Source organism: Coturnix japonica, chromosome 3, assembly GCF_001577835.2.
Source record: "Coturnix japonica isolate 7356 chromosome 3, Coturnix japonica 2.1, whole genome shotgun sequence".
NCBI classification, from domain to species: domain Eukaryota; kingdom Metazoa; phylum Chordata; class Aves; order Galliformes; family Phasianidae; genus Coturnix; species Coturnix japonica.
The window spans coordinates 85465200-85478002 of NC_029518.1; the positions used below are offsets into that span (position 1 = coordinate 85465200).

The window sequence follows — 12803 nt, forward strand, 5'->3', positions numbered from 1 at the left end:
TTTGTTTATAGGACTTTGGACTTTGGTTTTAATTATAAAAATTAATTCAGTTTATTTGTTCCTTGCCAATATTACTGTGTTGTTTTGAGGGTTTTTTTTCTGTTTATTTCATTTTCTGAGAATCTTAATGTAGAAAACTTATTTTTGTCTGGCAGCAGTCTTAATAGGTATTTTGAACCTTCTTAGAACCAGTGACATTCTATGATAGATTATATTACTTAAAAGGCTGGAAGCCAGGCCAGCCTTTAGCAGCCACCAATGTTACTGTCTTTGAGTGAATTCCTGACAAAATATATCCAGGGAATGTTATCATTTCATATGAGGGGTCACTTACAGGGAATACTGTAATTAACGTATGGTTAAAATCTGGAGCTTTTACTTCGTACTGGTGAAATTTGGAATATTGCTGTGTAGATCCCACAAAAACAGGATTTTTCCTTACCTGTTTAGTATCCGTATGAATTACACATCAGCATAAAAAGTAATGAGATCACTTCTGTCATATAATTCAATTCCTTTCTACAATAGACAGCCATGTAATAGGTTCTATTTCAAAGGGGTCCACAGTGCAGAAGGGAGAAACATAGTCTTGGGTGAGAACGTGGAGCTAAACTCTATTATATTATTTATAAAGTTTGTACATGTGAGCTAGTGTCTAAACTCTGAAGTCAAAAGAGTTTCCAGTTACTGGAAACATCTAAACTTAGATGTGTAAATATGGAGCGCCATCTAACATGCCCAAGAACTGTAGGAAGATGCTGTACAAAGGCACCATCAGCCACTGGAACTAAAAGTAAATGCTGCTTCCTGTTAGGTTTGCTGGGTTAAAGTGCCCTAGTGATGGCATTCATTCAGTGTTGTAATGATTGTGAATTCTTTTTTATCTTGCTTTTTAAATGTTTTTGGTGAGTTGCTTTTTTTTTGTTTCCTTCCTCTCTACTGTTAACTTCATGTGGAGACACTGCAGTGATGTTTCTATTTCTCAGATTTTTTATATCTTATTTCCAAAGGCAAAATCTCCTGATTTCTTCCAGTTATCCCATAGTAGAGGCATCGTCTTAACCATCCTACAGCTCTTCTTGGTATCTCTTCCTATTGAAACTAACTGAAAATGTGCTCCTAGTAGAGCAATGGTAGAGTTGCTCTGCAGTTGAACCCGTTTTGCAACTCTGAGGCTTTAAAGAGCTGTAGAGGTCAAGAATTTATATATTTCAGGTGAAAAAAGAAAACCTGAGTGAAATGTTTTATTAAATTGTATAGGAAAATGCATTTACCTCTGACAGAAGTACATGTAATAGCCTGTCTTCGCAGCTTTGCTTTGTTTTGCACCAGCAAATACTAATTCTGCATACAAAAGAAAGTTGAGGTTATGTTAGTTTTTATTCCATATTTTACTTTAAGTTTTTTACCCTTGGTTGAACAAATAGCGTGGTGTTTCTTACTGGAGACCTTTCTGATATTTTGAGCTGTAAGGTGTTTGCACTAAACAAACCTAAAATAAAACTTGTGCATTTTGCTGTTATAAATACGCAATGATGGCTGTAAGTATGCAATAATTTCTTTAAGTTGCTAGACCAGGAAAGGGTTACTAACTCCATTTTCTTAACTGATGTGAAAGTGCCCTACCAATGTAATTTACAGGGGAGAAGAATGTCACAGCTAGTGGAGGAGGACATTTTAATCACTTTAATGGTGTTACATGTAGAGTTAATGACTCCCTTTGAGTCTATTTTCAAAAAAAAATCATATAGAGTTACTTTTGCATGTGATTAATGTTGTGTTCTTGCATATATTTTCAATTATAACAAACCTGGATGCAATGGTATGGCATACATATTTAATAAGTTAGGAACTCTCCTTAAAAATACAGGGGTTTTGTATTCCTTTACTTCTGCATCGGTCAGTAATTTACAACATTTTTGTAGCTGATTGATCAGAGACTCCTCAAACAGTAGTTGGGGGCTTGAGAGGATTAAGGACGGAAGTTGAATTTCTACCACTAAAAAAAATGTATCTATTGGATAGAAATGCAGTAGCTTACCTCTGACTCACAGCTGCTTTCCTGAGAGCATAAATAAAGTTATAAATTCTCTTTCTCTGTCAGGTGAGTTCACTTGTCATTGAATGCATATTCTTCAAATAACTAGTTTATATCTTCTTTCATAGTTTTACCATTTGTTCTCTCTCTTTTACACAACTTTCTTTGCTGGACGGTAGAATTCCAAGTGGATATTAGTCCTTGTTGCTGCCTCAGCTTCACTGCTTTCATTCAGGAAAACAACATATAGTATTGTATATGAAGAATAAATTGGCTACTTCTGCAGTCATGCTCTCTTTGTTCAACCGGAGTTCAAAACATCAAGCAAAATTAGCCTGGAAGAGAAGTCTGCTAGGGAGCAGTTACCTGTGAGAGGGTGATAGTCAGCTATTTGCCAGATTTGGGGGTTTATTAATATGAGTATATGAATATATTCACAACAGAATGAAAGCACAATCAATATACACAGTCAAATACAGTGAAAACTCTGGTAATTGAAGTTATTAGGACACAGCTGAAGAGAGAAATGATAAAAAATATTTTCCTTTTTTGGCTTGCATTGAGTCATTTTACTCAATTGGAAGTTGGTGTGTTTTTGTTTTGTTTTTCATTTCTCATTCTAAGAAAGATACTGCCTAAGTACTGTTCTCATATTCGAACTACTGTAGGATTCTAATTAAGCTTCCATGGGAGAGCTGCACTCCGTGACCAGCAGACAGCTCTAATTTTGGAATCATAAGGAATGCCATGTTTCATTTTCTAGCAAAGACTTCTTTTACGGTTCTCATCTGAATCTTGCCAGCTCTCTCCTGCTATATAGAAAAACTGGGTTTTATTTGTGTTTAGAATAGGATTTTTTAAATGGTAGTGTTTCAATTCCTAATCAGTGTTCCACTATTATTTCTAGGTCCTAACTCTTATTTGGGAAGAAAAGCTAAGCAGTTTGAGAGTCTAAGTCTGCTTCTGCTCTGAGCACAATAAGAAACTGATTTGTCTCTGCAGAAGAGGAGTTGGTGATGAATGTTTCTGTTTAAGACTGTTAGAAATGTGCATTGATTCTTGCTTTTCTTTAAGAGTATAGACATCTCAGAAGCTGCTGTGCTGTTTCATGATCATGTTGTCAACCAACTTCTACATTTCCAGTGGCACTCCATTTTTTTGTCTAGGATATGACAGTGCAGGGAAAAGATGAGATGGTCAGTGCACTGTGATAGCTTAGCTGCTCTTTAAATGAATGTGGCTTTAAAACAGGTCAGAATGTGAAACCTCATCACACCCTTTTACTAGGTGTTTCTCCATACAGCTGATTGCTCTGTTGGCACATTATCCAAACCCATGAAGCCTTAGTCTTTTTTAAACATTTTTCATTGTATTAGATATTTACACAGCTGCATTTGCACATAATAGGCAGGAGCAGTAGTAGGATGACAGTGTGACAATGCAGTGAGACTTGTGTAGCTGGGCAGGATCTTGTTTAATGATAGAAAAAAATAAGAATGGTTTAGTGATCTGATAATACTGCTTTATCTCATGCTTTGCTTCGCTTTTTCCCTGATTACACCTGGAGCTTTGACAAATGACATTGTGCTTCTTACCACCAGTTCTACTGATCGTGTCATTTTTCCTGATGGGTAGATGTAGCTCCCTTCAGACAAAACAAGCAGTAGTTTATTTTAGGGGGTTTTGCATATACATTTTTGCTACTTATTCTTTTCTTCTTCCCAGAGCAGTAAAAACTGGAGGGCTGCAGTTGATTTGTGTGGACGCCTGTTAACTGCTCATGGTCAAGGCTATAAAAAAAGTGGACTCCCTACAAACCATACAACAGATTCTTTGCAGGTAAGCTCAAGGTTATCCCCTTGTCACATTTTTCCAGGAGTTTTCACAGTAGAATATTTTTTTAACATGGTCAAACTTCTTCTCCTAATTTCTACCTACAGACCAGGTTTATTAAGGAATTTTAGCAAGCCACTTATTTCTCCTTGCTTGTGTAAAGTTGGTCTCCATTTTAAACAAAGTATTTCTCAAAAGTAAAAATCAGTCAACTGTTATTTTGGAAGATAGTGACAGATAAGAAGAATGTGTTTTGCTCTCAGAATACTCTGTGCTAAGGTCAGATGCTGCTATGGTGGTTTCCACCTTGATGGGAAGCTCATCTCTACCACACCCCACTCTCTTCCCTTCCTCAAAGGATCAGTGGAAGGAAATACAATGGAAGAGGGAGGGCTCATGAGTTGAGATGAGGAAAGTGAGAAATTCACCCATTGCTACCATGGGCAAAACATACTCAGCATAAGGAAATTAATGTAATATATTGTCTGTTGTTAACAGACGAGCAGTGAGTACTAAAAGCAAAAAACACCTTCCTTCCATCCTTCCTCTTCTACGTCTTCTCTAAGTGGCTCAGGGGAATCAGGGCTGCAGTCAGTCATAACACTTCAACTCTGCCTTTCCTCCACGGTCACACTCTGCCTCAGCTTTACGTGATGTCCTTCCTACACGATGTTGTCCTTCCCCAGCTGATCTCATATGGGTTTCCCACAGGCTGCTTGTCTCCCAGCACTGCCCCAACATGGCTCCATACCACAGTGCCTATTGTACAGGAACAATCCCAGCACTGTTCCAACAGGCAGCAGCTCCCCCAGCCCTCCTGCCCCACTGTTCTCCTCAGGCTGCAGCTCTGAACCATGCTGCTCCTGTGGGGATGTTCATGGGTTGTGGACTCCTTCAGGCCACTTCCACATCTGCCTTGTGGGCACCTTCATGGCTGCAGATGGAGATATTCTCCACACAGTGCCCATGGGCTGCAGGGGGACAAGCCTACTCCTCTGTGAGTCTCCTGGGCTGCCTGGAGAGCCTGTAGAATGTGACCAGTTGACAGGTCAGAGCCTGACCCTAGTAATTAGTTAGTTGAGTTTTACCAAAATCATAATAGATTTTAAAATTTACACAAATTCAGAAAAATAAAAGTTGGGTTGATATATGTTACCTGCTAAAACAATTAAAGAGAGGGGTTTTTTTGTTGTTTTTTTTTTTTAATTTTGAAACAGGCTATTAATTAAAAATCATTTTCAATATTTTCAGTACCTTTATAGGTAAATACAACACCAGTCCTCTGAGTTTTGTTTTAATGTTCTGCAGAAAACTATTGTATGAAAAGACATGTAAATCCCAGTTCTTATCTGCAAGTAACACAGAAACTCTTAACTTAGAGAGTTAAGAAAACTTAGAAAGTTGAAGTTTTATTTGGACATGGCTTGTGATTGAAGCTAATAACAAACTTTATCTTTTACTTTTTATGTATAATCATTTGTAGCTCTGGTTTGTGAGACTAGCACTGCTCGTAAAACTGAATCTCTTCCAAAATGCAGAGATGGAATTTGAACCTTTTGGAAATTTAGACCAGCCTGATCTTTATTATGAATATTACCCTCACGTATACCCTGGACGAAAAGGTGAGATACTCCATTTATGAAATACCTATTTTAACCATGAGTTCTTGCCCTGTTTTTATTATGATGATGATTCTGGGTTTTTTTTGTTTTGTTTTCAAAATCTAAAGCACTATTTAACTTCAGATTGTTCCTTTTTCTCTTTTTGTTTGGTTTTTTTTGCTCCCCAAGGAGGGAGTGTTTGACTACTAAGTTTAATCATTATTTGTGTTACAGTTGCTGGTAAGAAGTAAAAAGAAGTAAAGTTACTCCATCACAATATGGATGGTCAGTGTGTTTTGCGCTGTTGTTACAACATTGATTTGAGAGAGGAATGTTTTTAACAAGTAAATGTAATAGTGTTGAAGTTCAAACATAACGTTTTTGAATTTTAATAGTTAATTCTAGACAAAACTGTTAAAGACAAGAGCTTATACATGTAGAATCTATAGGTTTTCTTCCTCTTTGCATTTTCTGTATGATATTTCATTAAGATTTGAACTGATTGAGTATGATAATTGTTTTGGATAAAATTAAAACTTAAATGTAAAATTTACAAAATAATTTAAACTAATTAAAATAATAAGAATTTATTATGTAGCCTGTTGATGAATAGGAAAAAATGCACAGACTCAGTAGTTCAAGTTATTATTGAGTTATTATAGTTTATCTTGAAGTACAAATGCATTACTTCCCATTGCCCTCCTTGGTTAACTTAGATATTCCAGAACTGTAGAATTCTGGGTGTGAAGTATCAGTGTTTCTTAGAGTATTTCCCATAATGTTTGGAAAATGTTTTACTACACCTGTTATGTTTTTTCAGATGCAAGGACACTGTTGAGTTATCTTACCATTCTTTGACTTTCATAGCTAAACAATCAATAAACACTTGTAAAGAATATATTTGTAATAGACAGGGCCACCATCTAAAAAAATCCAGTTCATTGTACATAAAATGCTGGTTGTCTCAATGGGTTAACCAAAAATGATAAAGAGACTTTCATGTTGCTCAAGAAGGACAGTCAAGAATGTTCAGGATCTTTCACAGAAGATTCTTTTATCAGTTCTGTGATGCAAAGTATCGGTTGTAGCCCAGCAAGACCAATGTGGACTTCCTAGAAGGAGTCAGCATCTTTCAGACAATTGCAGGCAAAAATTTCCTGGCTTCCCTGGCTGCTTGAATAGCAACAACAGTCTTGTGCTTTCTTCCGCAAGTAGTCTAATGAACTCCTGTTATCTCTGACACGCTGTTTCTTCTATTCCATGTATTGCCTTGAAGTGAGTTCTTGAACCTTTTCTCTGTACTTCATTTTTCTTCCCAACTATTCAGTATTTTCACTCTTTACAAGTACTGTTCCTAAGAAAGCAGAAGACTTTGTATCTTTTTCAGTATTAAGAGTAAATTAAGGCCTATGCCTGAGTAAATAAGGACACTTAAAATCTCCCAGAATCAACTATTTTTTGTATTAATTTCTTCATTTCTTTCCACATCAAACTACAGTGGACAACAACAATAAGGTCAGAAAGGTAGTGCAGACTTATGAAGTATGCAAAACCAGTAGTTGAGTGATGTCTAGTTGCACTATATTCCAAAGGCCGAAATAAACATAAAAATAGTTTTTTCACTAGTCTGTTTGTCATAGAGTCATAGAATTGTTTGAGTTGGAAGGGACCTTTAAAGGTCATCAAGCCCAACTGCCCTGCAGTGAACAGGGACATCTACAACTAGACTAGGTTGATTAGGGCTCCATCCAGCCTGACCCTGAATGTCATGAGAAATGAGGTTACCACCACCTCTCTGGGCAACCTGTTTCAGTTTGGAGAGAAAGATGTTAAGGGAGACCATGCCAAAGGCCTTACTGAAGTCCAGATAGATGACATCAGTGGCTTTTCCCTTGCCCATTGGTGCCATTATGTCATCATAAAAAGTGACACAGTTGGTCAAGTAGAACCTGCCCTTGGTGAAACCAAACTTGTTATCCTGCATCACGTCCCTCTCTTCCACGTCCTTGTGGCTTCCAGGAGGATCTGCTCCATGATCTTCTCTGGCACTGAGGTGAGGCTAAAGGTTTGGTAGTTTGTTGGGTCATCCTTTCTACTCTTCTTAAAAATGGATGTGGTATTGCCTTTGTTCCAGTCACCATGGAATTCACTTGACTGCTGTGACTTGTAAGGATCGTTGAGTGGCCTGGTCACTTTGTCAGTGAATTCCCTCAGGACTCTAGGATGCATCTCTGGGCTGATAACTCTGGGATGTCAGCCTGTTGCAGCACACAGTGGTGTATCCCTATGGTAATGTATTAAAAAAATTTGTACTGGGATCACTAACATAAGAAGTTAAACAGTATGAAGGCAGTTTCTAGAGCCCATACAACTAAATGTTGAACAATACATTACTAGTTTAGGCTCTTTCCACCAGAAAACAGAAGACTGATTGCATGTTAGTGGAGTAAATATGATACTGTATCATCACAATCAGAAAGAAAATGGGAAAGGAGTAAAAAGGCAAAAGGGAAAAAAAGCCCTTCTACATACAGGATTCTGGTAAGGGGATTAAAAGCCATGTCTTGTACACATTTTTTTTCCAGTTCTTAAGTTATTCTCAACTATTGTAGCTTTTAGAACACTCATTTTGGTTGCATTAACTTTTCTGTAACTTACTGGTCTATTAAGCAGAAACAAGTCCAAATTGTCTCATAAAAAAATGAAATGCCATTTTAATGTTTCCTTTTAATCCTTGGCTCTTTCAGAGACACGCAGCATTATCAGTAGAATAGGCACGTTAGATTAGCTGGTGGGGCATATGAGAGAGTTTATATAAAGTATCGTAAGGAGCACAGAAGCAAAAGATGAACAAAAGGTCACATTTTAAAAGAAGTGAAATCAGATTTTTTTCCTTCTCTCTGCAAGAAAATTCTGGAAATAAGGATGCATATGTACTACAAACTGAATTTAAGCTTGCTGCACAAAAAACCATTATAACAGCGACTCCCCTCCCCTGCCCATCCCCCCAGGTGCTGTGTTGAGAAAATGGCTACTGTGCTGACTGCAGACAGGTATTTTTGATGTTTTAATCCAATATGAAATACTGTCATCAATAATTCTTGCAGCTAAGCTCAGAATTGGGTAACCATGTGGGCCAAACTGTAGTGTCCTTTCTTTCTGCTTGGAATTCCTACCTAGAAAAACTTGAAGATGCAAGACTCTTATTAGCAAGAATTCTCCCTGTTAACAGTAGGGCTGATCCTTCCTGACAGATGTTGATGTGCAATGGCTGCCTTTTAACTGCTATAAAATGTACACTCTCATTCAAGCAGAAAATGCTAATTATAGGGAACAGAGAAAATGGAATTTGGAAGATTTAAATCCATAATGAAGCAATTTAAGATTTCAGTAGGAAATAAGTCTGGTTTAATCTCTGGATCAAGCAGAAAAGATTGAGGAGTGAATTAACTAATTTAGCTGGCTAATACCAGGATCACAGCGGATTCCACCCCTGCCCTCCCAGAATATTGTGCACCTACAGGTGATAGAGATGACAAAAGGAAGAGACTGTAGAAATCAGGAAGGAAGATTTTTTTAGAATATTTGATAATAGAATAGTGATAAGGAAAACAGTAGTGGAATCTGTGCACAGTATGACTGCAAATGCCACATAAAATGTCAGGACAATAAGAGAGGTTAGCAGCATTGCTGAAAGAAAAGAGTCCTGGGAGAGCTTCAGAGGAAAATTAAACCAACCCTGTTCACCCTGTTAAGTTGAACTGATATGAGAACATCTTCCACACATCCTACTCTTACTTGGAATTTAAATTCTTTGTGGTATGCCATTCTGTGATGAATGATGAAGGGAATTCACTGCTGTACAAAGCTCAATTATAAGCTTTCCTTAGTTCAAGCACAGAAAACATAGAAAAAAATTAACTCATTACATCCCATATTACAGATATTTTGAATGTAAGTTCCTTTATCTGTTTCCAACCTTGGTGATTCTATGATCTGTAATCCAGTACTGCATAGTTTACTGCTAGTCAGAACAGAACTGCTTGATTTTTAAGCTTACTTTTCATTAATGGTTAGGTCACTACATCATCACACTTAAAAATCCTCCTGTGTGCTGTATGACAAGGCTGCTGGTGAAGTATCTAAAAGCGCATGCATATATATGCACATACATACACCTCTGTGAGTATACATCTGCATAAGGCAGAACGTCTTTTAAGATGTTCTGTATTTCTGTTTTATCCAGTGAAAGGAACGGTAAAAAAAGATAAAAATTACCATGAATTCCTAAGGATGGTCAACAGAGGTCAAATGTAAAACATCAAGACAGAAAGGCATTAAACGTAAAAGATAAAATTTCAATACATAACAGTAATTAGAGAGTAGTGCCTTCGTTGAAATCATCTAAACCCAGTCAGTGTGGTTTTGCTATATAAGAAGGCGTTACTTTGAGAGATCTGAGGCATGAAAAAGCAAAAAACCATTCTCCAGTAGTGACAAGTAAACATTTTAATTGCAGGATATTCTGCTTGTTTAAAGTATTTCCTTGAGATAGAATACATAAAAGTTGTGTTGCCTTGTTTAATTTAGTGTTCAGTAAAATAAAATAGAAGTTTCAATTTAAAATAGCTTTGGAAATGTCATCCCATGCTAAAATCCTCTTAACCCCAGTGGGCTATTACATGTATTACATGTGCACTTACACAGGAACAAAGAAATTTGTTACACACTTTGTCTTAATTTTGCGGCCTAACAGAAACCAAGCAGGTGAAGAACTTTCAGACGATATAATATTATTTTCCTCTTAAATTACTTAATCTGATAAGCACGTTTATTTCTGTAATAGTTTGGTGTTAATGTACTTAATCTTTCTTTCTTGTTTTGTTTGTTCCCAGTGTGACTGTGTCTACTGAAGCAAGTATAGGTTTTTTCCCCTCCTGTTAATCTGCTTTTTAATTAAGTTTTGTACTGAATTATACAACCTTCCCTTTTGACCTTCATAACACTATTGTTATTGATCAACTGGGGTCATCAACAAATGGCATACCTCCTCCCAACTGTTCTCTCGTTAACTAGATGATGTAAAGTGAAAATTACAGTGTTCTGTAGGCTCTCAGACATGGTTTATGATCTGCACCTTCCATCTGGAATGCATCCATTCCCATCAGAAACAGTTTCTTTGATATGCATATTATTGTTTCATCTGTTAACTTTTTCTTCCTATACTGACTTAGTTGCAATAAAATATTTATGTTCTGCTTGAGCAATTAGAACTTTAGAAAGGAGTTGGTATTCGAGCCCTTGAATTTCTTCTCATCACTAAGTAAGCTGAGCAAATTCTCTTTCTTGGGGTCAAAAAAGGAGGTGGGAGAAAAAAGAAACACTGCTATAGTTTTGCAGTCTGAAAACTGTCCTTAGTTCTTCGTTATTGCATAGAAGGCTTTGTCTCTTACTGTATGTTTTTACAGTTCATGGTACGTTCTTAAAACAGTCTTGATGGCCACATACAGCTATAGGATGTCTTTGTGGTGTTGTTGTTTTTTTTTAACCAAATATCAACACAAATTTGCTTCCATGGTACTTTGAGTTATCATTATGAAACCATTTATTTACAATAATGAAACTCATTATATAAATATATAAAATATTAAAAATCATACATATATCATATATATCATATATATAAAATCAGGCCTGTCTAGGCATCCCATCCCTCAGGCGTGTGCACTACACCACACAGCTTGGTGTCATCCACAGAGTTGATGAGGATGCACTCAATCTCACTGTTAGTATAATTGATGAAGATATTAAAGAGTATCAGACCCAGCACTGACCCACGGGGGACACCACTCATTGGTGATCTCTGTCCAGACACTGAGTCATTGACCACCACTCTTTGGGTTCAGTCCTGCAACCAGTTCTTCATCCATGAACAGCCCACCCATCAATTATGTATCTTTCCAGATTGAAGAGAAGAATGTTGTTGTATGGTACTATGTTAGAGGCCTTACCAAAGTCCAGATGGATGACATCAGTGGCTCTTCCCTTGTTCATTGATGCAGTTACACCATCACAGAAGGCCACTAGGTTGGTCAGGTAGGATCTGGTAAAGCCATGTTCATTATCCTGTGTCACCTCCCAGTCTGCCGTGTGCCTTAGCAAAGCTTCCAGGAGGTTCCGCTCCATGATCTTTCCCAGCACAGAGGTGAGACTGACAGGTCAGTAGTTGACAGGGTTGTCCTTTTAACCCTTCTTGAAAATGAGTGTGATGTTGCCTTTTATTCCATTCTCCAGGGACTTCACCTGGCTGCCATGACTTTTCAAATATTTTAGTGTGGTTTGACTACACCAGCCAGTTCCCTCAGGACTCTGGGATGTATCTCATTGGGATCCATAGATCAGGTTTCTCAGGTGGTTACAAACCTGATCTTCACTCACAGCAGGAGGGACGTTGCTTTCTTAATCACCTCCTGAACCATTGTTTGAGGGCTGTGCATTGAGCAGTTACGAGGGAAGACGAAGGCAAAATGTTGTTGACTGCCTCAGCCTTCTCCTTGCCTGTTGTCACCCTCCTTAGCTGAGAAATGCTGGAAATATTGTGGGATTTCTGAAATCAGAAGGATTGAATTATGTGCCTTGCAAGACAGAGTGCAAGATGTGTTTTGGTAGATTTGGGTGCAGTTTCTTTTTTTCCTTTCTACTATATATTTTTAACAATAGGAGTGGGTTTCTTTAGTGTCTTTTAAGCAGAAAAGAGGCCAAAAGATGTGCCTTTGACATGACAGCATGCCACATGATATAATGGCATTATAGACAACAAATTGAAGTATTGTTAATTCTTATGAGATCTGTTAACTTCTTAAATTAAAGTGTTAAAGTCAGCACTCTTATTTGATTGCTCTTTCCGTTTTATCGCTGAACTGAAGAAGCACTGGTGAGGATTCACAAGAGGCCTATTATGGTTTACCTTTGCCTTTTTCATTTCCCATTCACCCCATGAAACTGCTGAGCTTTTTTTCAAACCCATTGTACTCTGCCTTCTCTTCCACCATGGTGCACACACAGGTCACCTTGCTGAGTCTTTTGATAGCAAAGGTTCATAATCATCCGCCTTCTGAAAAGGTAACTGGCTGATCCTTCTCTGAATACAGTAATAGAGTACGATAATAGGTATAAGCAATGCAGTGATAGCATACATGAGTACACACTATTTTCTGTGTTTTTTATTCCTAGTTTTTACAGAGCTGTAACCAGAAGTAACAGAACTGTTTTGATGAATGGATCTCTTCACATGTGTTTTGTATTAATGCTTTATAGTTTTTCCCAAGAGG

At 37.4% G+C, this 12803-nt stretch overlaps 1 protein-coding gene across 2 annotated transcripts in view; it reads left to right on the top strand.

Annotated features, from left to right (window-relative positions):
• TRAPPC12 (trafficking protein particle complex 12) overlaps positions 1-12803 on the top strand; it is a 42843-nt gene that overhangs the window by 5237 nt on the left and 24803 nt on the right. For both annotated transcript variants that reach the window (XM_015859351.2, XM_015859352.2), the window contains exons 4-5: positions 3764-3877; positions 5355-5493. In XM_015859351.2, coding sequence (XP_015714837.1) covers positions 3764-3877; positions 5355-5493 — 253 coding nt within the window. The remainder of the gene's footprint in view (positions 1-3763; positions 3878-5354; positions 5494-12803) is intronic.